This window comes from Rhea pennata, chromosome 1, assembly GCF_028389875.1.
Source record: "Rhea pennata isolate bPtePen1 chromosome 1, bPtePen1.pri, whole genome shotgun sequence".
NCBI lineage: Eukaryota > Metazoa > Chordata > Aves > Rheiformes > Rheidae > Rhea > Rhea pennata.
In genome coordinates this window covers 125,986,586-126,013,750 of record NC_084663.1, presented here as the reverse complement: position 1 = coordinate 126,013,750, position 27,165 = coordinate 125,986,586, and the positions used below count along the sequence as shown (strand labels likewise).

The window sequence follows — 27,165 nt, the reverse complement described above, 5'->3', positions numbered from 1 at the left end:
GTTGAACAGTTTTATCAGATTTGAATACTGGAACTGCTTAGGCCAAACTGAAAAGGTCATTTTGTCTAACCTTACTCAAACCATAATATGGAGTCAAACTGACCTCTCAAGTAGGACGAAATTTATAACCTGGAACCTTGAGTCTCAATCACATTCCTATATGACACTAGAGTTAAAGCAATACAAAAAATATTCTAAAAATTCCTGAAAGCTAGCTCTTAAACACACCACTATAAGCACAAATACTGACCATGCCTACCAATGCAGACAGGAAAATTAATTATAAAAGAGCAAGTGATTACTCTTAGCACTTCCTTCCTGTGATCACTGATAGAAAGAAGAAACTAAGAAGGTCCACAACTCTTCACTTTGTATGCCTAGTTAAAAACTATGAGAACATACAGGACACTACATCCTTCATGAAGGGTACTTGCCAAAAGATGTTGATCTTGGAATGCAAAAACACAAAAAATAAAATAATTATGGGTAGACAATACCATACTCTCCCCAAAAAACATACTTTCAGTGGCAAGTTGTCACACTACCTGTATGAGTAATAATTTTAATCTACAAAAGGAGGATTAGAAGGGGAAGTATAGTAAAAAATTATTTCACCTTTCTGACAATCTTTCCACACAATTTTTCGATTCTTCTCATAATGTTTATTCAGCCAGTTGAGGATGATTCGTTCATGTGGAGAATAAATATTACTGGATAAAGGTTCTGATTTTATTCTTGGTGTGCTCTGCATGCCTTCTGAGACAACCAGATCACTGATATTATGTGAAGAAACACGTGGAAGAACTAATACCTGAAATTAGAAAAAGTGGTTTTAAATACAACCTGTAAAAAGTACAATTTCAAGTTGAATGATTAAAAAAACCTCAGATCTAAATTCAAAAACTTTCTAATTTGGTAAAGGTTTAACAGATCACACATTAGCATAAACACATAATACACAGGTGAGCAGATCTGCTGAGGTTTTAGGGAATTCCTTTACCTCTTTAAGCAAAATGTAAATTGAAACTCCAAAACATTGTTTCAATTTTTTTTTATTTATTTTTGACATAGATGAAATCACTGGACCCTTCTGGATATCAAGAATGACTGGATATATTCTAACAGAATTACTAAGTACTGAACTACAAAACTGATCTCCAACTGGATCCATAGATAAGCTTGAAACGGAATCTTTCATGACCTAATTGCTCTTTTAGGTTGAAATTAAACCTACAGTTTCTCCTGAAAAAATAAATTAAATAATGTCTATAATAAAATTACAGTAGTGCTCAGAGGTCCCTGATTAAGTCTTGCATGAACCCATATTAAAAAAAATACAGAAAAAGATATTTGAAGGAAGAATACAGAACTTGATTTTGAGGTTGCATATTTAAAGCATGGAAAGTTTGAAGGAAAATGCAGTAAGAGATAAGAGTAATCAGGCAGCAAGTGTTAGAACTGTAAATAATTTTGAATAGTAAGAATATAGGATAAAATTTAATATGGGGAAAATTTAGTAGAGCCTAAAAAGAAAACGAAAAGAAAAAGAAAATAGATCTTAGCAGCTGAATTGTTCAGGGACTAAAAGGAGGCAGCACTAAGTACCCTGAAGACCAGAGGAAAAAAAGCTAGGGTATAGGAGATGATAATGAGCTTGAGGAGAGCTGTACTCTCAAGACATAAAGGACAGGCTTGAGAAACATTATGTGAGTTGATGCAAGATGTAAACAGAGATCAGTTAAGATGGCAAAAAAAAAAAAAAAACAGTAGCCAGAGCAGGGCTCTGTTGAAAGTAGAAGTCAACTAAGCAAGATATCATGAATATATTCTAGTGTACCATAGCTAACATTTTGTAACATTGTAACACTAACTATAAGCATTTTTTAATAGAGCTAAGCATAAATACGTATGAATTAATACACAACTTCAAAGGAGTGAATGGAGACGTGAAGTTGAGTTGCACAAACACGTACAGGAAAACAGGCAAGTAGTAAAATCTGCAAGAACAAAAGATGTTGAATGGACAGGAAAGATGTCTGGTGAAACTGAAATAAACCTAAAGAATAGGTAGGAAAGATGTAGTCAGAATAACTCTGCAGAACACGCAAGAAAGATGCCTCACAAAACCCAAACAGGTCCAAAAAATGAAATAAACTATGTCAGAAACAAGTGGGATCACTCCCCTCCCCCATCCAGCTTCTTTTTTAGGGGGAGGGATGGGAGGGGAAAAGGAGCATAAAAAAAAACTAGCAATGTGAGAGAAAGGATGGGCAGTGGAGAGGAAGATGACAACCACTTTGTTTCCAGCCTCTCCCTCGTGAGAGAGCTCTCAGGCCTGACCACCTTGACCTCAGTCACTAAGACCATCAAGGACCATAGCCATAAGCATTAACTACACTGTATTAGCTCCATGGTATTGTACATTCACGGTTAATTTCAAATAAGCTTGTTAAGGTCTAATTGGGGAAAAGAATGATTAGGAACTAACCCTTGGCCATGTGTATTGAGAATGAATGTGAATCTAGTAAAGTGTTATTTTGAAGTGTGAAACTGGCCCAATTTGTCTGTCTTTTAAACACTCCCAGTAATCTCTCTAATTCCCTGAGATATATACATATATACATACACACACACATATATGCATATACGCAGTATATATATGTATATATACTTGTGTGCGTGTATGGGTGCACGCATGCACATTTTTTTTCCAGATGAAAAAATCCTTTGTAAATATAATAAAATATATTTCATGGTGGACACTACAAAGAAAAGGCTACTTCATTTTATCTAATCAGAATGGAAATGGTTTGCAGCTCCTCTTTAATTATTTCTATTCATACTAGTTTCCAACACCTGCTTGTAACATATATGTTGAACAGGCATTGATTTCTTAGAGGAGAAAGTGTTAGGAGAACTATTTAACCTATCCATTTGCTACAAATAGAGCAGTACACTCTTTCATATAATATGATGCAGCTATAGCCATGTGGCAGCAAAGCTCCAACATTTACATCTGGATTTCTTTTTTTCCACTCCACAAGGACTGTGTCGTCCACTGCCTTCAACTTTTTCTGAGAAAAAGCTTTTCTGATACACTAACATACAAAAGCTAGTTAACTGTTAATGTACACAAGACCCATTTTACCACCTATATTTAATCACACACAAAAAAAAAAAAAAAAAAAAAAAAAAAAAAAAAAAAAGCAAGTCCAATTTGAGACTCCTTAAAAACTTTGAGGAGCATAATGTAGTTCCACACAGAGATAGCCAAGTTAACTTTGCTTTAGCTTGTTTAGAAATACTTGGCTTTCCCTCCATGGCATTCTACTGAGCTGCATAGCTGTATCTTGAAAGAGTAAAAGAAATCTCAACCTTATACAAAGGTATCATCAGCTTCAAATCTGAGGAAAGCTATCAAAAGGTAACTAACTAAATGTTGTTTCATGCCTTTCTCAAAAAGTAGCCACTTGGCAAGTTTACTTACTGTCATGTTCCTTCATCAGCATAACCTGGCATTCTATCAAGAGGATCAAAACAGGGGAAAGTAATGGCAACTACATTTTGGGGGAAATATGAAGTGTTATTTACCAATAAAAACTTATTTTAAGGTCTCTTATTAGAAATACTCCAATCCATCCTAATCCAAGATGCCAGTGTCTACATTTCTATTTAGCTCATGGAGGGACTAGGTCACTATCATATTGTAGCCTTTTGGAGTACACTGTTTATAAAAATTTCCAGAGACAAGGTTAGGAAATGCTATTACTTACAATAATAAAAAGCAACAAATGCAATAAAAATGCATTAGTTAGCATAAAATGCTTATTAAATCTAAAGATAGATTGTCTTTACTGAAAATCCAGCCTGAGCCAAAGGCTAAGATACCACATCTAATGTCAGTCCATGCATTTTCATTAGCCTGAGTTTTTCCGATTCGTAGAATACAAGCAGTATTTTAGCCCTCAATCAAAAAGAAAGCTAAAAGTATGTAATTATGATTTATGAATTTCCCCTCTTATTCCCCACATGGTCTACCCTTTCCTCAGAAAAAAAAATGAATTTCCACTTCTAGGAGCTGGAGTTATATGCATACATTTTCCCCTGGAACTTCTGCAGCAGCAAAAGTTTTCATCACAAAAAAGTGGAGCATAACAGATCAGGCATGGGCAGGGAAGAAATATGAGATGACTTTTTGGTTGATAAAGGTAATATACTTAGTATTTCTAATAACAGCATTTTATTTCTAAAATAAAACTTCTATACCAAAATATCTCCAGTGAATGGATGAATTCTTTTAAAATCTTCTGAAAATTGTAGCCTGCTCTTTATGTAAGAAATGATTCTGTTTTATCTTGTCTTTCTTGAAATCAGGCTATCATAATAACAAAATACCTTGTCTCTACTTCCATTTTAATGAAACTGCTTTGAAGATATGAAACATTCTTTCCACTTCAGTATATTTCAGCACTATTGCCTATTACTAATTTTTCACATAAACCACCATCTTGCTGTGTTGACAGTTCATATCCTATTTTTTATTTATTGTTCTGATGCTTTTCTTACAAAATGAGTAACGAAAAGAAAAAACTCTGTCCCACAGCAGTCCCCTCATCAAAAAACAGGTTTGAAGAATAGGGTATGGAAGATGAAATAGGATACTGAATGTTATTGACCAGTTCTACTGTAAAGTCATGTTATAGTAAGAATTCTGCTTATGCTTTATTGTATTAAATACCACATTAGGCAAACTGTAAAAGGTTACAGCAAAAAAGTAAAGCAAATTATAATTCCTAAGACATTAGAAGGAGAGAAAAAAGATGAATCTAAAAAAGCACTACTACAGAATAGAAAGATGAAGGAATAATAAATTAGAAGCTGAAACATGCACAGGAAACTAGAATGACTAAGATCATTTCTTCATAATAGATTTCAGCTGATCTAAACCAGTACTACTGTCAAACCTGATCTAAACCTGAACTGCTTTCCTACCCTCAAAGATTATGCCCCATTCTTGTGTCTACACCAATGCTCAGAGATACCAAAGATCTATTTGAAAGCATCACTCCACTCCAAAAATTCCCTCATAGCAAGATTACTAGTTCTATCATAAGCGAATGGGTGAAAGAATATAGCCAGGAAAGGTGACAGCGAAAATCAGGGTGCGTCATACTGGGGGAATGCCTGGTGGTCCTGGAAGTCCTGGTGGTCTGCTTGGTCCAGGGTCTTCTTTGGGCCCTGGAGTTCCATCAAAACTTGCTCGTTAGGAGGGACCAGCGTTTCCTGGGAAACCAGAATCACCTTTGAGCCCTTGAACTCTTTTTAAGCCTGGTGGTCCTGGGGCTCCAGGTAGTCCTGGAGCCATGCTTTTTCAATATTAGCCCTCACTCACATTAGTGTAAAGTCATTGATAATGACACTTTATCCTCAGATATCAGAAAGGCTAGAAGGTTTACTAAAAATATTGTACTCAACACACACGAAAAGAACTCGTAAAAACGCTTAGTATTTTTAGAGTGAAGTTGAGGCATCAGCAAAGGACGCCTGTGCTGCTTAACCATGGCTACCTAACAATATTTAATCACATAAATATTTTTAGAAGACACCCTACAGATTTAAGCATGTGCTTTACTATGCAGCTTCCAGTTATTTTCACATAATATCTTACATTTTACACCTTTCAAAGCCACAAAGATTTCCTTCATGGTAACATAATCAGTAAACCTCCAACCCCATTTGGAAGTACAAGGCACTACCAGAACAGGAGGGGCAAATAAAGCAAAAAGGAAGAGGATAGGAAAAAAAAATCTCACAGACAGAATGTAAAATTGGTTAAAATGGAAAATGAAATCTAATACTTGTCTGTATTAAGGACAAAGACAAATTCCTGTATTAGGTAGGTGCAAAACTGAAGATCAGGACTTTGAAACATGGGCTTCATTATTGTGCTTGTCAAGAGTAGTGACAACTAGTAAACTGTTTTAAGAAACAGTTAGACTACAAATAATATACATATTTCAGGGTATAGCATTTGATTGTAGTTCAGAACAGTATTTCAAGAGTCATTCTGATGCTAAGAGAAGCTCAGACACCTATATATGTAAGTATGTTTAAAATGCTTTTGATTTAATGTAGAAAAACAAAGCTATTATGTACCTGAGGTAGAATCTTTTGTTCTGATAAATTCAGGAGTATTTCTTCAATCAGCTTCAAGTAAGCTAGAATTCCTAAATTTTATATTTGGTAAACTTAAAAAAAAGACTGCTCTAGAATTAATGCCATTCTCCAGCTGGTTTAAGACCTGTGTCTCAGGGAACAATTTACTGAGCAGAGGACTCTGACAAACATCAAAATAATTGTCTGTAATGTTGCAATAAAGTTCTCAAAAGTTTCACCCTTTCATATTTTAATCTCCTTCCCAGACAAAGGTATCTTGGATAAAACATTCTGCTACCCCATAATGAGCAACTACAATTAAAAAATTCTTTTTCTGCTAAGTCTAATATCCAACAGGGACATTCATAATCTCCATGACAATGACCTGACTGTTGGTTGACTAACAAACTATCACCTGATTCTTGATTTCATATCCTATTCTGTTATCTTTTAAGGAGCTGATTAGTCACACCCAGGTTTGGTAGCCATTAGAGGTCTAGCAACTCTCTGATAATATTAAAAAATATAAGGAGAAAATAGTTTGCTTAGATTAAAATAGTAATATTTTATGATTATATTAAATAAAACATAAGATTAATTTGCATATCGCATACAAATATTATTTCATTATTGGTTTGATTTATTAAGCTTACGCAACACCCCAATAGACCCTATTTTTGATAATACAAAAAGTAAATGAAGTTAATTATACGCTATAAAAAGATCAAATTAAAGCTTTATTTTTTATTTGTGTTTTGGAGATGCTTTTAGACTGCTACTGTAAGAAGTACTATAAAATTTCTTAAGTTGAAAATGTTAATTGTTAATAATTTGACCAGTTGAAGTTAATTTCCATTTTGCATAGACAGTAATAATATCAAATTAAAAATGTCTAACTGTTTTAATAGCTGAAACTTTGTGAATGTTTAAAACATAAATATTCCCAATTGTTAGGCAATTTCAAGTTATCTGATTCTTACAGTTTCATCTCATCAGGTAGAAAACCCATTTGTATACTATCAATTTTGTTTTTTGATTCTGCCCTAGTCTGTCCTGTATTTATAATTAAAACATGGGGGGAAAAAAGCAAAGTGATTTGCTTTCATGTCTCTCTGATTGCATTTTTCTATACATTTTTGCACATGCACAGGAATATGCATCCTTAGGGCCATTTATCCCAGTATGTGGGATACAACAGTTTGTTGTCCATTATTTTCTCAACTACTTTTACCACTATTTTTTGTATTATTTTACAACTAAGTTAAACTTACTAAATATAGAGGTGGCATTTACCTAATGAAACACTGCTAAAGTATCAGAACTGAGAAAATTAAGTTGTTCTCTTTTAAACTAGTCTTAGAAAAACTCTGCTAGAGAAAAAAACATTTGAAACACAAGTATTTTTTTAACATACATTTGAAAAAATCTTGAATATACCTAAGATTTTTTTCAAAATATTTTGCAAACAGTTCTTCAGAATTTAAGTAGTAAATGTGTCTACAATTTACCTTGTATACCTGCAGTAACACATCTGTCCAAGCTCGTTTGCTCATTGTCTCAAATACACTTTCCTCCAGCATAAATAAATGTATGTCACTAAATACATCCAAGTTCTTCACATCATGTTTTTTCAACTCAGCCATGTGAGCCTTCAGATAAAGGAATGACATTTATTTTCAATATTAATTTCAGCAGTTTGGATTGGAAAATCACAGGAAGACTATAAGAAAAGTGAATAACAAATCCATATCATAAATAAACAGCTGATATACCTACGATAGTGCAACAATGATTAGCACAAGAACCATTTATAATTTGTCATTTTCTCAAGCACAATACAGGATTGACAGGAGCTGAAAACAGCAATCAGGACAGAGAGGTAATACAAAGGAATTTTAAAAACTGGAATAATAGGTAGAAAGCAGAAAAATAAATTCTACTTTGAAAAATCAATCAGTTAGAAATTAAGCACAGGTATTTGATGGGAGAGATAAACTTAGAAGGAAAAATGCTGGCATTAGCTTAAAGTTTTACTCAGTCTTATGCATGTACTTAGATTCATGCATTATCAAATAATCACCACAGTGGGACTACTCATGGTGCACAGAAGACTTCCAGTAGTCTTTGAAGGACTGAAACTAGAACATACAGTATTTGTTTAAAAAACAAAATAACACCAACACACATACCCCCTTCAGTAAAGTTTGTGCTGTAATCCATTTCTTATAATCATCAGGTTCAAGCAGAAATTCTGGCATAACATAAGGCAGACATGCTCCTTGGCTTCTGAAATAAAAAAACAGGAAATTAATACATAGTTAATACATAGGCAATATAACACTCTTTAAGGGTAGTCCCAAGTTTTTCAAATTACTCAACCTGTCTGTAAGCTGTTCTGTCTGAGTGTACCCTGCAGTAACAAACCAGTTATACTGGGAACTATAAGCACTCTTAAATAATAACGTAAATATCCTAGGTGATCCTAAAATGCACAGGAAGGAAAGAGTATCCATAAAGCAGGACCAATGACAGCAACCACAAGAACCAGAACAGGCAGAAACCGACAAGCTTTGGTATTGCTAAGGGCCTAGAGAGCAGCTTATGTATATCTTTAGTGCTGGATCATTAAACATAGGAGTTCTGCCAGAAATGTTTTTCTGCAGCATCCTGTATACTTTTGCGAGGATTGTTACTGATCACATCTTCATCTCCAATCACTAGACAATCATTGACGTTTCAGTGTACAGCAGTGCCAAACTGAGCCTTGATCATTGGCTCCAATTATGCCCAGAATATAATGTCAGTCAATTGAGAGACAAAACTTGTTAAGACTGAGTCTAAAGTATTTATCAGAATTTAGCTAATAGCTTTCCCAATATCCAAGGAAACTTCAACAGAAACACTTAGGAATATTTTTTTATTGTTATTTTTAGCAAAAGAGGTTGAGATTTGGTCACCTCCAAACTCAGAATCATTTTAAAGTAGGTAATTAACAGCACGTATGGTTCTGATTTAATCCCATCTGCATGACAGCATGTTTATTTATGTGCAGATTACTATATAAAGTTCAACGTAAGAGACATTTTACATTGAAATATGTTAACGAATCGCCCAAAAGCACGGGAAGACTTTTAGCCTTTGTTGAAGCCCAGCATTTTGTACTTGCTGAGGGCCCTAGTCTAACAAAGAGCCACGTGCATACATAATTGCATATCCGAGCTAGGAAACACAGCAAGACCTTCTGGGTAAGAACAGAATAGAATGAGTTTCCAGATGGAAGACTAAGTCTGCCTAGATTCCCTGGAAATTCTTAGTGGAAAGATTGGATATAAGAGCCATCAGGCACCACCAGGAGAAAGTTTTGACCCTATCAAGGAGTGCTCCAAAAGTAACCTGTGAGAACTCTTTAAGTAAAGCTCTATGAATGAACATTTTGATGGACACTCCTGAATAGACTTTCTCGATTAGGGGTAACTTGAAGCATAATGTATGTGAAAGGATAGAAATCTGACTGCCTCCTTGCCAGAAGCTGGCAAAATATAAGCTAAATAAGGTATAGAGGAAGATCTTTCCGATATAACCTTAGTGTGAGTAGTTTAAAGATGTTGTACTTTCATTTCTTCATTTATATCTTGGAGAAATATTTCCACTTCTATTGTTCATTTTTAATGTTATGAATAAATGTTTTTATTTCCATTTTGAGGCAAATAACAAACAATAAAGACATTATGTAAATAAACATATAAATAATATATAATAAAAATAATAATTTAAAAGTAATAAAGACAATATGAAACATGCTAAGAATTTACCTTGGCTGCCCAAGCCAATTGAAGATCTGACAGGGTGAGAAAATAAAGAAATTTTTTCCATATCTGATAATATCCAAGTAGGCTTTCTGGTATGCTCAAAGATATTGGGGAGCATGCTAAAACTTGGAGGATGACAGAGGTAGACATCGCTATCATCTGTAGAGAAACTGTATTATGTTAAATCCTTAGCACTCCCTTATCCATCAAGCAATGGGTAACAAATGAGATATTAAAACCTTTGAAGCTAGGCAGAAGTAATTGCAGTCCTAGAAGATCAAAATCAAACTCTGTATTAATTTGAGGTAGGTCTATAATATCCCATAGTGATGGATGAAAGACTCTGAAAGGCATATCAGCTTTAATTTTGAAAAGACTTGCGTGTCTACTGACGAACTAAGAGGAATCAATCAAGCTGTAGCAGCTACCGATAAAAGGATTAATGAAACTTAGAACTGCAAATAAGGGTAACAGGTTTGTGCCCTTGTGTCCAAGAAGGCCAATGGTAACCTGGGGTGCATTAGGCAGAGTGTTGCCAGCAGGTCAAGGGAGGTGATCCTGCCACTCTACTCAGGCCTGGTGAGGCCACACCTGGAGTGCTGTGTCCAGTGCTGGGCTCCCCAACACAAAAGAGCCATGGAGCTACTGGGGAGAGTCCAGCACAGGGCTTCGAAGAATGATTAGGGGACTGGAGCATCTCTATTATGAGGAAATGCTGAGAGAGCTAGGACTGTTCAGCCAGGAGAAGAAATGACTTAGGGGGGAATCTTATCAACGCGTATAAGGGAGGGTGTAGAAAGCATAGGGCCAGACTCTTTTCAGTGGTGTGACAGGACAAGAGGCAATAGGCACAAACTGAATCACAGCGAATTCCGTCTGAACATGAGAGGGAATTTCTTCACTGTGAGAGTGACAGAGCACTGGAACAGGTTGCCCAGAGAGGCTGTGGAGTCTCCTTCCTTGGAGATATTCAAAAGCTGTCCAGACACAATCCTTGGAAACATGCTGTAGGTGACCCTGCTTGAGCAGGGGGATTGGACTAGATGATCTCCAGAGGTCCCTTCAAGCCTCAACCCTTCTGTGATTAGGCAATTCTGTTGGAAGAGGAAGCATGTCCTGAAGTTCCTTTTGACTGCTCTCCTAGAAGGCATGCAGAATATTAGCTTGACACTAGACCTAGGGCAGTTGCCTCCTAAAGGCTTTTTCTTTGGTTGGGACCAAATAAGATTTTTGACAGTCTGACCTCAGAAATCTTTAATGTATGAAATAAATCAAAAAAAAATGTTGAAGCTACTTAGCCATTCAACACCCTAATACCTATTCAATGACTTGCTCTCTGAAGGCAGCAACACCCCTTCAGAAAAAGGGATCATTAGGGTTGCATTAGTCAGAGTTTTCAAACGATATGATGGCAAGACATTCTTCAGCAATACATTGCCTATTAACTCTATAGCCTTTAAGATAAGATGGAAAGCACTAAAGGTCCGGTGTTGTTAGATCCAGAAAAAATCTTCACATCTCTGTTAATGTTATAAATACTGTATCTCAAAGGCCAGGATGTTTGTTGAATCTACAGACTCAATTTTTCTGCTATCAAGAGACTGAGACAGCTTTTTGAGAAGATCACTAAATTTAATAAACTGTGCACAGCACTTTTTTATAGTCTTCCATCAAGTTTTTTGATTTAGTGCTTTGAGTAAACTTATGGGATCTAACAAGGCAACTCAGTGTTCCCAAGAAGATGGAATTATTGAAAGAACAAACCTATAATGCAACAGAAAGATTTATTTGAGATAATGGTAGACAAACAGCATGGCTTCCTGTTTGTAGAGAAGTTAAGGAGTGATAAAATACAGAATGGTTTAAGATATTTATGTTGATAGATAACCTGAAAAAGATACCTGTCAATGGCATAACACTGAATTTCATTCTGCTTTCATATCTTAAACAACAGAAACAATGCCTGTTGGCTCAGCTGGTAAATCACTGCAGCTATTGGCCCATTTTTAAATGAGTTCAGATACAGCTACATCCCTGTACATCATTTTCAGATGACAAGTAGTTTGTATTTAGGACAGCAAGTAAACAGTAGCTCTTAAACAGCTGAACAGCCTCTTGAACATCACTGAGGATGGTAAAAAGGTGTGGATCATGTGTTTCAGAATTTCTGATGATGTCTAAGGCTTTCATGACATCAGGATTTATTTAAATTAATTTTCATTTCTGTTTCGCAGCAGTGAAAGCCAAGAAGGATGAGGAATAGTTTACTAACTTTTTTGATACTCAACATCTTTGACATCTGTTCCACATTATGTGTCAAGATAAGATTATCCATGAAGCTAGCTAATAACTAAATTCATTCATCAGGAGAAGTAGTGCTTCCACTTCTTGGCATATTATTAACATGAAAGACTAATAGACTATAAAGTAAGTTTACAAAATACACCACTACTACCAGTAGGACAATAAGTATCAGTGGAATAGCAAGATCACCAATAACAAACAAGTTTTGACTATCTTCTCAGTGTCTCTAAGGGATGTGGTTGAAATTTGTCTTCTTTCATCATGAAGTTCCTCTGAGATTCCTGGATTATATTTACGCATATAACCTACCAAGAGATACCTTAATTTAGTATAAGCCACGCAGGATACCTTAGTAAAAAGTTAATTAGAATTTATCATACAGATATCTTAGATCACAAAATATACAATAAAAACATGCTAACATAAATAAGGGAATAAAAAAGGGGGAACTAAAAGAGGTAACTGAAGAGATGCATGTTTTATTATACATATGTACTTACTTAAGGAAAGTAAGCAATGCAGAACGCTGCCAATAGAGCTGCAGTATTCGTTCAGTTGGATCAAAGGACAATGACTGCCTGGATGTAATGCCTGGTAAAAACCGTCCACTCAGATGGAGTAACATGTCATGAACAGTCTTACTATCTCTGCCAAGGTTTTGTTCAAAAACTTTCTGTGGAGAAGTAGTCAGCTGGACTTTACACTCATCACTAAGAAAGAAAAGGCTTTGATATTATGCTTTAACATTAGCTTGTTCTGTGTATTTAAAAATAAAATATTGTACCACTGACCACGACAAATTTCTTAATAAATCATAAAGAAAAAACAGAGGCATAGAGGTTGAAAAGTACAGTACTTTTTCCTTTCTACAGACCTTTTAGTAATATAAGAATTTTAAACTGCATGGAATATTTAATAAGTGTATATGAAGTATTTCATAAGTAAATTTGTGTTTGTCATTGCTTCCTGCCAAATAAAACTTTGCTTTCTATTATTTTTATGAATGCCTATACTGCCACATCCCAGGAGACTGGCTTCTTCAATAGTTATTAGCAAACTAGATAGCATCAACTAAGTGATGCCATTATGACTGTTATATTTTCAAGGTGTTTGCAAGACTGTGAATAATGAAGTTTGCTTCCTCACCTGTTTTTTGACCTTCAGAATATGGGGGGAAAAAGTTATATTGTCAAAATACTTATTTATGCCATCAAAGGCAGGACAACTGTTAAAACTGTATTCATTTTGGGATCAGAATCAAAAGTGTTATATACAGTTTTAACTGTCTATTTAACATATACTCCATTGTGGCATACTAGAGCATCCTACTTGGAAATGTATTTTATGAAACGAAAAATTATAACACCTACATAACATTTTCATATAAGAGTGTGTAGATGCTACAGTTGTAATACACAAGTGTGCATTAGAGTGCATTTATATTCCTTAGATCATATGCAGAGTAACTTAGAGGTTAACACATACAAGCTGGCTCTTAGCAGATATGAATTACCGTCTTAGTGAATATGGTATTGAAACAGGATTAGGTCCCTTAGACCAACCAAAGAGACTGAACCAATTCTGAACAGCAGTTACAACTTTCTGAAAGAAGATGTACTCCTCTTTGTTCTCATCAGGAAAAAGCGATAATTCATTTTTTTTTTTCCGCACATCACTTCGGCTGTCAGCTTCATTCATCTTTACATTTTCATTTTCAAGAACAGTATCCGATTCTGAATGATATAAAAAAAAAAACCCAGAGATTTGCTTATTTCACTTCTTAGTATAAAAGCAATATGTGTATTTTTTATATAAATGTTCTCAGAAAACAAAAAATTGTTACATAAGGGATGATCAACTCATTTCTGGAATAAACAATGCTGAAGTGACATGTACATGTTTTGGCAATAGAACAAATTAAATTATTAGAATCTAATTTCACTTAAAAACAAACAAAAAAAAACAAAAAAAATTACACAATCAGAAAAAATTGAATTCTGACATGGCCTACAAAACCATAGGCAATAATCATAAAGAAACAGTCTTACACAAAATTGCAGTAGGTATTACTTTACCAACTAGTTAATGCTAGTTTCTCACCCCAATGATATGGCAATGGTTTATGTTCAAACACATTACCAGGCACTGTGTTGGTCTTAATCAGCCTAATTCCTGCCTGATAAGCCTTTGGACTTATCCCCCTTTTTTCCCTCTTCTCTCTCTCAAATCCTCACCTGGTTAAAACTTATATTACATATTTTAAGCATTACCAGCTTTTGTTTATTATACAACAATATTGTATGAAAGGTAATGATACAATTATTTTCTTCACAGCACAAATAAATGATTCCAGATGTATTTTCAAGATTTATTTTGATGCCACTATTGCAGTGTGTTTCACTAAATGATGCAAAAATAAAACCAGTTAATATCTTGCACAGTGAAAAAATTACTTGGCTAAGATTTAAGAAGAAAATACAACACAATATAATAGAAGCAAAAGAGGGGACTCTAGTCCTTTGTAACATGCAGCCATATCTGCGCTTGTGCAGTAGCGCTAGCTGACAAGGTTACTTTCCCATCTTATTAGTGACACCTCTGCCAGATGTTACTGCCTCTTCAGATCTAGAACTGACTTGCTTTGTTGAACTCTTCTTACATCATTCCACTAAAAATGAATGTTAGTAAAGACCTATTATTCAATCTGTTTAACTAACCCTACTTGTCTTGGCAACAGATTAGAGAACACTCATACAAACAGCCCTATCAGAAGATTTGCCAGACTGAGTGATAGAGCAGGAGAAATAACTTCTTCAGTTAGTAAACTACCAGCTAAGATGACGGATGTCAACAGCCTCAGATACTGACCACCTGAAAACCTCACAGAAGGGTCTACTACTCTTAACTCCTATGGACTAGCATCTTAAACTGAGTTCCACTGACATTGGTAGTGTTTATACAGTATTTCATAAATACAATAAAAATGTCGAAGTCTAGCCTGAACATAAAACTAGTTCTTTGCAGAGTATAGCACATTTACAGAGTCCATATTGTTGGTTAGTTCATAACTACAGAAACAAACACCCTTCCTAGTAACTAATCCCTCACATCCCTCCAGTAATCTATTTTCCGCTTGATCCTCCATGGACTTTTTATTTCAGATGAGACCTAAATTTTTCTTTTTAATAGCTTGGCTTATTTCCTTCTGCTTGGAGAGTCTTTTCTGCTTATCCTCTAGACCAGCCTTCCTAAATTACAGGAGAGAACAGCCTCCCGTTATTCATGGATTAAATGTGCAGATGTATTTCAGGCAAAAACTACAAATGTGAAATACATGCATTTAAAGTCATAAATTGAAAAGCAATTTTACGAGCTCAAAGTGTTGAAAGTGAACAGTTGTACTGTACCTGATTTGGAATCTTCAAAGGTTGAGGTCGTGATTATACCAAAGGAACCTGTGGAAGTACTACAGCAAACTGATCGTGGAGTACAACATGGATGCAAAACAGCTTCCCCGCTACTGCAGTCTCTCTCATTACTGTCTATAAAGCAAGATTATAAGCTGTAGTTGAGTGAAAATCTCAGTAAAAGATATTTCACTGTCTATATTCTAACAGTTCATACAATTATCTGATTTTTTTTTCCCTCTTGGTCTTCAGTGAATCAAGTAACAGGTCTTGTTTGACTCACGATAAATATCTTATTTCTGTTGCTAGAATAGCAACAAAATTTACCTGCATATTTTCTTCCATTAATTGAATATTGTATAGTACGGGTCTGCACAGTTGCTGGAAAAAAACTATCGGAACAGCACTAAATCAGGAGTTTTAAGTCAGGAACCAAATATTCTTAAGGATTTCTGACCATAGCTCTCCATATAAGGGGTCTCAGTATAACATCATCAAGCTTTTACAGACTCAACACCACTTTTTTTTCCTAAAATAAATCAAACTCAGAATTATGCTTTATCAATTCACCACTTCTATGATACTATAAAACTCACATACCTATCTACACTTAAAAATGTATTTTTAAGTTCCATTCTCCAAACACATAATTCTAAGTGCAATTCAGTTCTCCAGATATAGAATTGGGAAGGAGGATACTAGAAATAATCAGTGGATAGAAAAGAAGACAAAGTTTAACACTGAAGAAGAGATCTAATTGGCTGGAAGAATTGTTTGGAATGAGTTATTTGGGAATTGGCACATTGAAAAAAGATGCCTGCAACTAGATCTACAGGTAGCAAAAAGGCTAAGAAATGAGTGTTACCTGCTACGAGTTAACTCATGACTCGTGTTGCTATCCAGAAACTCTGGCTTTTAAATTCAGCCAGTGGTATAAAAAGCTAAAACAAGACAGGAAACTGCTAAGAGGATGCACTAGGTAACTAGTTGGCCTTAATGCCCTGAAATATTTCAAAAACACTGACAATTTCATTCTATGTATTTGACACCATTAAAGTCTCAAAGACAAATAGTATTTCTTTTGACAGCTTTGATCTTGTTGTTATACTGATTTAAAGGATCTGGCAAAAGGAACCTGTGATTATAAAACAGAAATACTAGCACAGCTAATATTGTCACATACTGACAATGACAGACACAAAGTTTTTTAAAGAGTCTGCTAACATATGCTAGAGATAAGAGTGTATGTTTCCACTGTTGTTATTACTTACAATAATTAGATAAAGTTAATACAGATATGCTAAAATATACATCTTAACTTTGCTATGTAAACATCCAAGAAGATGTTGTCGCAAATGAAAAATGTAATTTCTTTAACAGTTTAAAAATGCAAGAATCTAAACTCACATTTACTACTAAATAAAACTTTCTCATATTACATGGTTTTGTTAGACCCAAAAACCCAGAGATGTTAACTTACATCTGAAAACCTGAGCAATTTATAAATCATCTGGTCTTAAGTGCCAATTATAAACGTAGCTCTAAACCTTCAGAAAAATATTTTTTCTTGAGATCAAATGTTAAAATATGTAAGTCATTAGATTTTGTTGTTTTGGTTTTTAATTTACAAAAATGTATTTGTAAAAAAAATAAACTTTGCAGTAGAACTTTGTGCAAACACAAATATGAGGTACTGCATTCCTTAGTCAAAATAATTTTGATATATCCACAAAGAAAGTTATCCTGAGGCCACAATTAACTTCAATTACACTATCAAAAATGTATCCAATAGTTCAATAACTTTTTATTTCTTACGTCATTCTGTCAACACCAAAACCTCTATCAATTATCTGTTAACAGCAGTCGCTTTTCTTATCTCATTAAAAATTTCACCCCAAGAAATAAAACTCTCCAAAAAATTAAGACAGTTTGTCCATACATAAATAAAATATTTTCTTCTTATAATAGCTATTAAACATATAAACTAAACCTGAGGTTTATAAAAAGAATTGCAGGGAATATTCAGAGTGAGAATGTCCACTTCTGAAGAAATTTTCTAGATTTTATATTACATTAGATAAACCAAGACACAGAACTGGGGGTGCAAGATAGGGTGTACCTGCAGTATTTTAGTTACAGCATTATTGTATAGTTCCATCTACCAGAAAGCTGAATGCATTTTACGTTATGTAGAGTTGCTTAAAATAAAGCATTAAACTAAAGACAATACAACAAACAACTGACATCAGTATCAACACAAGTTTCACAGTTTAACCTGATACTGCCATATTCATGCACTCTCTGTGCAGAAGAGTTCTGTTGGATCATCCACTCTGGATACATACTATCTCCCATCCAGGTATACAAATACTAATCCTAGACGTTATAGATCATGGTGCAGTTTCACGTGCCAAGATATGATAGGATTACAAGACCCTTAGGTAGCTATCTGTGAGGTCGGTCTGCAGAACAAGAGTAAAAGAGGAACCCAGTATAGCTTCAGGACTAGTCAACAAGAGTAACAGAAGGAAGAAGGAGTAAAGATACTATTATCTTTATATTGTGGTTGTTAGCATGGTTACTCGTGAAGTTTGGAGCAAATAATATAAGAGCATGGTGTCAGATACGTGGAGGTAAAGGCTTGTGGAATAGCTTTCAAAACAACTGTACTGGACAGATATGGTTTGATCACACTAAACTTGTCATCCAGTGCATCCTCTTAGCAGTTTTTTTTTCTTCCCCCTCTGGATTCTATAAAATCACTGTTCCATGTTTGACTTAAACCTCAAAGAAAATCTACAAAGCATTTTCAAAAGATGAGTCTGGAAAAAGAAATTCATAAATCCATTGGATACTGAAATAAATAAATAAATCACATATTCATTAGAGAATATAATACTTTTTCCCCTATCTTCATTTAACTGTGCTATGATCCATGGATTATACATTATCTATTTCCTTTTTCTAGGATGAAACAAGTCACTTTTCTCCTTGCTAATCCCATTTCCAACCTCACAAGTACTTACTATCTTCTCTCTGAGGCAGTCTGGGTAACACATTTACCTTAAAATCCTCAATCTTCAAAGCTAAATCTATTTCTGACATAATGAATGGTTTGATTGCCTGAAAGCTTGTCTGTTTCTTCCAAATATAACATACTAGCTATAAAAAAAAAAAGTAGTAATTTACCTCATAGCTGCACCTGTTTTGAGTAGAGGATTGGATTAGATAACCTCTAGAGGTCCCCTCCAAACATTCTTCCCATAAACACAGCAATACATAAATAGATTGTGAAACATTGAAAAGGACTTAGGAATAGCACAGAAAAAAAAGTACGTTTTAAACAAATTAACATCATGTGTTTAACTTGGAATTATTTTCTTCAACTAAAAAAATCAGAATATTTTTAAAATATTGTGCCTAATTAAGATGCTACTGAAGGCATTTATTTTTGAAAAACTGTGGGTTTATGGCTTCTTACTCTAAGTGTAATTAAAAATGAAATAAGTGTGGTATTACTGATCTTAAGTATTTATATTAAAGCACTATTACAAACCAGCCATGGATTTCTGCTATGTTAGAATGCAACTTGCACATTTTACTTTTGTTTAATTTTTTCTATCAAAAAAACAAAAAAGACCTCATATGGAATGGATATCAAACTTCATGCGAGCCATTTTCAAATGCCCAGATAAAAGATACAAAATTACTGCTTATCAGTAGGACCAACTAGCTGAAGAACATTGTCCTTACAGATAAAAATATTTCTACTCAGTGACACCAGGCTTTTATAGGGCCTTAAAATATTGCTACACTCACCAGTCTTCCAGGACATGGTAATCAAAAATACTGGAAATCATATCCAACAGTCAAATAATGATCAAGTGGTTTTCTTCTCTTTTGTTTTCTTCATAACATATCCAAATGTTGTCATATGAAATATTAATGCTCACTCTCCAACAATCTAATTTAAATTTTTAAATTTCTGCTCTATTGTTTGAGTTGTCTAGTCTACTCATACTTTAAAAATATCACATATTCTGTAAGTTTTATTTACCTGATTTTTTTCAATAAATAATATCAAATTATTTATATAAATTTTCCTTACTTTCAACAAGAAAATAGAAGCTATTAAACTATGCAATTCAATTGCTAGTATTCCCTTGTAATTAATGAGCAAAAATATTATCTTGATAGCATCCCTGCTAAAATACTGAAAATACAGACATGCTACTGCACAAAACATAATTTAAAGAGGTAAAATGTTGATTACTTACTGCTTTTGAAGATAATTTGTTGATCAGAGCGGTGAAATGCCAAATATGGGTATAAAGTAAGAAGGCAGTTCTCTGCTACTGCAGCAACCTGAAGTGAGAATCTATTTAAAGCAAACAAACAAAAAAGTTATACTTATTAAAGAAAATATCTTCAAGCCTTTTCTATGAATGTAGTTACCTTCAAAGTAATTTTAATCGAATGTTTCCCAAACAAGTTTATATGTTCACTTTATCTCACTACGTGATAGCTTTCCATTTAGCCATGGCAATCAAGGTACTTCAACACAAGAATAAACGACAAACAATGTCTTCAGGTAACTTCTTTTCAGTACACAGATGACAGCACATGCTGAAATGTAAAGATTATAATATTTCCACAATAAAATTTATTTACTTTGAGCATGCACAAGTCATTAATCTGAAATTTCAAGAGTTAGAAAAGATTTACTTAAGTAAGTATACTGTCTCTCTCTGAAAACAAAAGCAATTAAAATTACAGCTGATATTTATGAGCATAGCAAAGGAGATTGCAAAGTTGCTAAATGTATCCTATAACTTTTGTCAGTGGAAGCTTTCTTGAAAAGCAACTTCTATTTTGATTTAATGCTTTTTCTATAAGCATTTACAGAAATCTCAAAATAAATATTTAGAAATAAATAGATTCAATTTAAAAACAATGAGATATTGATTATAATTGCAACAATATAAGAAAATTGATGTACTTGCTCCTATGCTCAGCAGAGTGTTTATACTATCTGTAGCATACATGTTGAGGTATAGCAATCCACCATTTCTTTCATCTTTGTTCTAAATCTCTTAGGTTGCAGTCACCAAAGCAAATTATTGCCATTAATTAACCCATGGTAACTATTTGTACATCTTTTCCTGGATGATTGCAGTTGAAAGATTCTTTAAATTAGCTTAGTCCTATGTGACTGCATAGCTCTTCTTTCACTTTACATTACTTTATTCATGGCACAAAGCAATCAAAATGAAAAGGAAAATATTTTTAGTAAATAAAACAGCATGCTGATATCCACCTTTCTTTAGTGTATTGAGAATTAGGAATATGGAAAATATACTAGGAATAAATGTAAATATTTCCTGTTTTCTTAAATTATATATTGAAGGATAAATTTCTATTTTATGCAAATTGAGAATAATATTAAAACACTTTACAAGATCTTTCTATTGATTTCTATCATGTCCTATTTCTCTTCCATTGTTTCATTATAGAATGACCAGACTAAGTACAACAGCAACATTTCAAAAGTACGAGAAAGTAATTAAGTTTTGTTTCCTCCTCCATACTCCCCTCTCCAACTAGATAACATTCTTAAGACACTACTTTCAGCAGAACTTTATTAAGGAAAAGCCTCAACAAAATCCGTATCCATATTTCTTACTTGTAAATATTCACATTTCTATTCCAACACGATAGCTAACGGTCACTTAAATCAACAATTCAGCTCTGAAGTGTTTTGTTATGTTCTTTGGCCATGTTAGTCTTATGGGCAGTTTGGGTGGTGAGCACCTCGACCAGTTTCATCCTACTGGGGTGTCTCTAAATCATGTAGTATTTGTTATACCTAACTTTATGCCAGCTACTTTTATTCCGCAAAAATCTCAAAAATACAGTGCCAGAAGGTCAGATGGCTGTCGAGGTATAGCTACATCAGCAAACATAGAGATATACATACCCCACCCATTTGTCAGACATAGTAATTTTTCTGTCTTTATCAAACAATTTAAAGACATTCAGGATTGAGAACTGAAGCACAGAAAAGTTTGCCAACTTCTAACTCGTGACTTTACTGTGATAAATGATGATCCTCAACACTCCGCAGGCATACATTAGCTTAACTTTAGACAACAAAATTATAATCATACTGCTGCTAATATTAGCATGTCTACTGTGCTCTGTACTGAATCATTTAAAAAATGCAGACAATGTAAACAGAGCAAAGAAGACACAGACTACTGAGTTGTTAATGGATTCATCATAATGTTTTCTTAAAACAACAAATGTCAGTGACGCTTCTAAAGAAAAAAATATGTTTCACTTTTTTCAGCAAGAGAATCTCCGTATGCTTATCTTGGTGATCTATAAGTTAGCACAAATTCATTCCAAACACTAAAGTTATTTTTACCTGGGTTTTCCCATTCATAAATAAAAACTAAAAAAGTGCTCTGGTAATGTGTTTTCATGTCTTCTTCCATATTGATTCAATCTTTGGAAATCTTCCTTAAAATTTTTAAATCATAAAAGTTTGCGAATTACTTGCAAAACATGCAGGAAGTTCATAAGGTGACCAAATGTAAAAAGTTACATTATTTTTAGATGAATACACCACATTCCTGCAATTAGATTTTACTACCTTGAAGTATTGGCTAATCTTCTGAATCAAGAGGACAGAAACCAGACCCAAGTTTCTGTAGTGAAAGCAAATTTATAGAATTATAACCCTGATTTGGGTGCTATTAACAGAAAATCATTAAGTGAATTTTAGGACAACCTTAACAGTTGTGATTAAAGCGTCAAGATGACTTCAAATACAACCAAAAGAATTGCTCTCTCTTTAAGTCTGGTACTTGTCTTTTGAACAAGCACATACTTTAACTGGATATGATCCACTTCACATATGGATAGTAGGTGCAGCAATCTAGATCTTACCACGTATCAAGATCTCAGTAAACAGATAAAAAGTCATTTCACTGCATACACAATCCTGAATTACATTATTGAAATTCAACAAAGGAACTTTCAAAGAGACAAAAAAAATATTCCCTCACACTAAACACGTACTTTTCTGCTTTTCATAAAAGTTAAACCACATCCACTAACATAATAAAAATGCATACGAAAACATCCACGGAAGATGCAACTCCTTCACTGTTTAACAAACAAGGGTGCAGGGGCAGGGGAGAAAAGATGGATTAAGGCTAATTTACATGTACATGTAAATTGCATGAATGTAATTCAGATGTGTGTATTATTGTCATAATATGCAGACGTCTGTGTTTTATTGTAAACTGTCACATTTCTGGTTCCTCAGGTGGAGGTGGGCACCTCAGTCATTCCCTCATCAAAGATTTGAGATTTCAGATGTCTATGTCTTGATTTTCATGGTAAGGAGATCCAGAAAAGTATACCAGAGCATAAGCGCTGTACACATTAACTAGTTAAAAGATTCTATGATTGACAGGCAAAGAAACTACCACATAATCTATTATATAAAGAATAGCCACAGCTATCAGAATATCTAGATACAAATCAATCCCTCCAACATCAGGCTAGCACTGTAAGAGAAGGTTTTCCCTGTTTCCCGATACTTACAATCCAAATAAGCACATGATCCTTTGTATTCTGTGCTATTATAGGAAGAAAAATGAACAAAACCACCTAACAGAAGCAGGAATATAAGGAACATAAAATACCCTATCTGATAAATTTACAAGTGTCAAAGGGTTCATAAGAAAAAAGCTTATCCAGTGAAGCACCTGCACTGAAGCCATGCAACAACACCAGGAAAAGGCTATGAGTGACAGCAGATGGTGACTCCTTGCCACAGGAGATGGAAGTCCCCCCACCTGCCAACCCAACCTGCTGTTGCAGAAGGTTTGCTGCTTGTCAGGGGCTTGGATCTGGGATGTTGCAGAAATGCTGAGTGGCCCGTCTAGCCCTCAGCCCTGCTATTCTTCCACGTGAACACCAAAGACACTGATGGGAAGACCTGGAGCACATTAACTGTGACTACACAGCCCTGAGGTGACGGTCAGGGATGGAGGGGCCCACGTGATCTTCTCTTCAATCCTGATGGTGAGGGGAAGGGCTTGAGGAGGAGTGGGTAGATGCTGCAGGCCAATAACGGGCTGCACAGCTCCAGTCAACAAGAGGAATTTGGCTTCTCTGACCATGGGACCTTCCCAGAGGTTTTAGGACTGCTAGGAAGGGATGGGATATGTCTTAATAAATGGGGCAAAAGCATCTGTGCCAACAGGCTGGCCAAACTGGGGAGGAGAGCTTTGAACTAGGAACAACAGGAAAGAGATACGGTAACCTCATTCAAGTGAGGAAGTGGTGGAATGAGATGGCAAGCAGAATGTGCAGGGTGCTGTTCACAAGAGAGACCTCATAATTGACCAAACAGGCCTGAGAGGGCCCACCTCCAGCATATCCACATAAGTGAGGGAGTGCCTACAGGAAAGCCTGATGGAGAGAGCTCTCATGCCTTTCCTGGGCACTCAGCATAACTGGGTGCCTCTCTGAAGTGCCTGTACACTAAGGCATGCAGCACAGGGAGGAAACAGCAGGAATTAGAGGTTTGGGTGCAGCCGCAGCACTATGATCTCCCTGGGATCACAGAGACATGGTGGCATAGCTCACACAATCGGAGTGTTGCAATGGATGGGTACAGGAACATACAAGGAAAGGCTGAGTTAGAAGCAATCAAGCCAGGTGAAGAGAAAGCTCAAGGGGATAAGACACTGGTAATGTGTATAAACATCTGATGGGGAGACTAAAGAAAATGGAGCCAGACTTTTCTTGGTAGTGTCCAAGAGCATTGCCAAGAAGCAATGGGCACAGATTGAAATACAGAAATTCCAAGTAAACATAAGAAAAAAGAATTTTTTTTTAATGGTAATGGTGGTAAAACACTGGAACAGGTTGTCCAGAGAGACTGTGGAGTCTCCATCTGAGAAATATTCAGAACCAACGTGACAAGTTGTAGCTGACTGAGCTTTCAGCAGGGATGTTGGACTAGATATCTCCAAATATCCTTTTCAGACTCAATCATTCTGTGGTTCTGTCCACTCATCATCACCAACTATTTGAACATAGTATCTTCCCAGAAGTGTGTTTTGAAAGGAAACTTCAAAAAGAATGAAGCAGTAGCTAAAAGACTCATTTGGGTTTGAAGGACGACACTTGATTCATCAAAGCAGCATGGTAGAAAGCATAAAGGCACTCAGAGATATTTATTGTACACATTTAGAGCACTGAGATATAGGACCAGACAGAAAAGCAAGCTTATTTCCATGCAAATACGATAAATACATTTAAGTATGTCCCTCATATGCTGAAAGACAACTTCCTGCAACAGTAAGCTGTTTCACAGATCTATAACGATGAGAAACAGTAAAGAGGGGAGAAAAGCAGGGAGAAAGGTGGGGAGGGAGGACCTACTGCTTCCCTCTCCCCTCAGCCTACCAACAAAACCTTAAGCAGATCCACAGATGACAGAACTGGAAGGGAGAGGAGAAGAGGACCAACACAAGCTCTGTCATTTTGATTCAAAGATGAGCAGTTCCCCAACACTGAGAAGTCCTGATCCTTCATAGAGGGAGCTCAGACTTCCAAGTAATCGAAATAATACAATGATGATTAGTGACAGACACATGGTTTCACATGATATACAGGACTTACATCTGGGCAAGTAGCTGACAGCAATGATGTAAGCCCTTAATTCCTGAATAACAGAATGCTTCAGCTGGCAGGGACCATCAAAAAGGTAAAGGCAGAAAGTCATAAGCAAAAAAAGAGATTAATGGGTTTAGACCATTTTGGTTTACAAAACCACTCCCAATTGCCTAAACCAAAATGTAATTATATTAATGTAATTATATTAAGAGGCCAGACAAATGCAACAAAGCAGCAGGCAAACAACAGGAATTGCCCTGCTTTCTAGCTCCCTGATCTTTCCGAATTCAAAAGATATGGAAAGCAATTGACAACCCTTATTCTCTACAACGTGCTAGCAGAATACATGCATTCGACAGTAACAAGGACTGCTAGCTAGAGCACTGCATCTTTAGGCATGTTTCCCAACAACAGAAGGAAATATGTCTCCCTTCGAGACACAGTGTGATCTCACTGACTATTAAAAAAAAAAGAAAGAAAGAAAAGAAAGAAAGTTCCTTTCAACAGTTATGTCTCAGTTTCATCATTTTATTATTAAAGGCTTAGATGCCCAAGATGCCCAAATCTTCTCTTCCTAAAGTCCCAGCTATGAATAATGTGAATAGTATCAGAAATTACACAAATTTCCCTAGCTTCCCAGAGAGAGAGAGAAAGAAAAATCTACAACTTCAGAACACGAAAGGCGAGGATCTCAGTACATTTATGTCATAAAAGTCACAGTAATTCATGCACCCACCACAGAGGTCTTTTTTGGATACTTTGCTGTCCAGAGCACAGTTTCCTTTGTTTATATGACACAAAACATACATGTTGTTTATTACTCATCTTTTAGAAAGAAATAATGTAAAAGTCTTCTCAATAAGGTCAGTAGATAATATCTGTTTCCTGCTAAAACATTTATCTACTCAGATAGCAAACAAAAAAGATATCATCACAACTGGTTGCCAAAAATATAAACATGCAATATTCTCAACAAGGTGGGAGAAGAGGGAGGGTGTCCTCCATTTATTTTTTCAAGTTGAAGGAAAAAATTCCTATCTAAATACAACTTTCCTTCCCTTTCTCAGGTATCTGTTTACAATATTCTTGGATTTATGTTATTTTTTATTTATGTACCTATGTCAACCCTATGCAATGAAATGTCTTTTATTATTTTTTGAAGTAAAAGGAGCGTAAGGGAGAGCAGAGATTAAAGATAGCATTAGATATTAACTGCAAACTCTAATGTAAGGCAGTCATTAAATAAATATTGATGCACTTTCTTATTATCCATTTAATGTAATCTATACACATAGTAAATTGTTTGCCTAAATGACAGCTACATTCTTCTTCAGTTTTCTTTTATTTTTGTATATAGTATATATAGCCTGATTTTGCTATAAAACATGATTGCCTATCACCTCTCAAATGTTCTCTCTAAAATAGCCTAATTCAACAATATATGCTCTCTCCTAAGGTTCACTAATTTTTCCTGTAAGGGAAAAAAATTAAAAAAAAAGGAAAAAAAAAAAAAAGTATTATTTATTTGAACCACGCAAATCATTCCTACTGAATTGGAGTGATGAATTTGGAACAGAGATACACTACAAAGCCTAAGTAAAAACTCACCAAAACAGCATTTTTCTCCTCAGTATTCATGCTTCAAAATATATCTAGAATTAAATTTTCTGAGAAGTTAAGGCTGCTCTTCCAAGTAGTTCAATACAAGAGATGATGATTTACCAACCTATAACAATAACTTAGTTTTTAATTCACATATTTTAATTCCATCCCAAAATACTTTATCAGGA

General features: G+C 35.0%; 1 protein-coding gene across 1 annotated transcript in view; it reads right to left on the bottom strand.

Annotated features, from left to right (window-relative positions):
- CFAP47 (cilia and flagella associated protein 47) overlaps nucleotides 1–27,165 on the bottom strand; it is a 362,418-nt gene that overhangs the window by 271,485 nt on the left and 63,768 nt on the right. The window contains exons 28-34 of the mRNA XM_062577000.1: nucleotides 19,950–20,054; nucleotides 15,677–15,798; nucleotides 13,783–14,002; nucleotides 12,770–12,979; nucleotides 8,346–8,442; nucleotides 7,665–7,805; nucleotides 616–811 (exon numbers count right to left, since the gene is read on the bottom strand). Of these exons, the coding sequence (XP_062432984.1) occupies nucleotides 616–811; nucleotides 7,665–7,805; nucleotides 8,346–8,442; nucleotides 12,770–12,979; nucleotides 13,783–14,002; nucleotides 15,677–15,798; nucleotides 19,950–20,054 (1,091 nt within the window). The remainder of the gene's footprint in view (nucleotides 1–615; nucleotides 812–7,664; nucleotides 7,806–8,345; nucleotides 8,443–12,769; nucleotides 12,980–13,782; nucleotides 14,003–15,676; nucleotides 15,799–19,949; nucleotides 20,055–27,165) is intronic.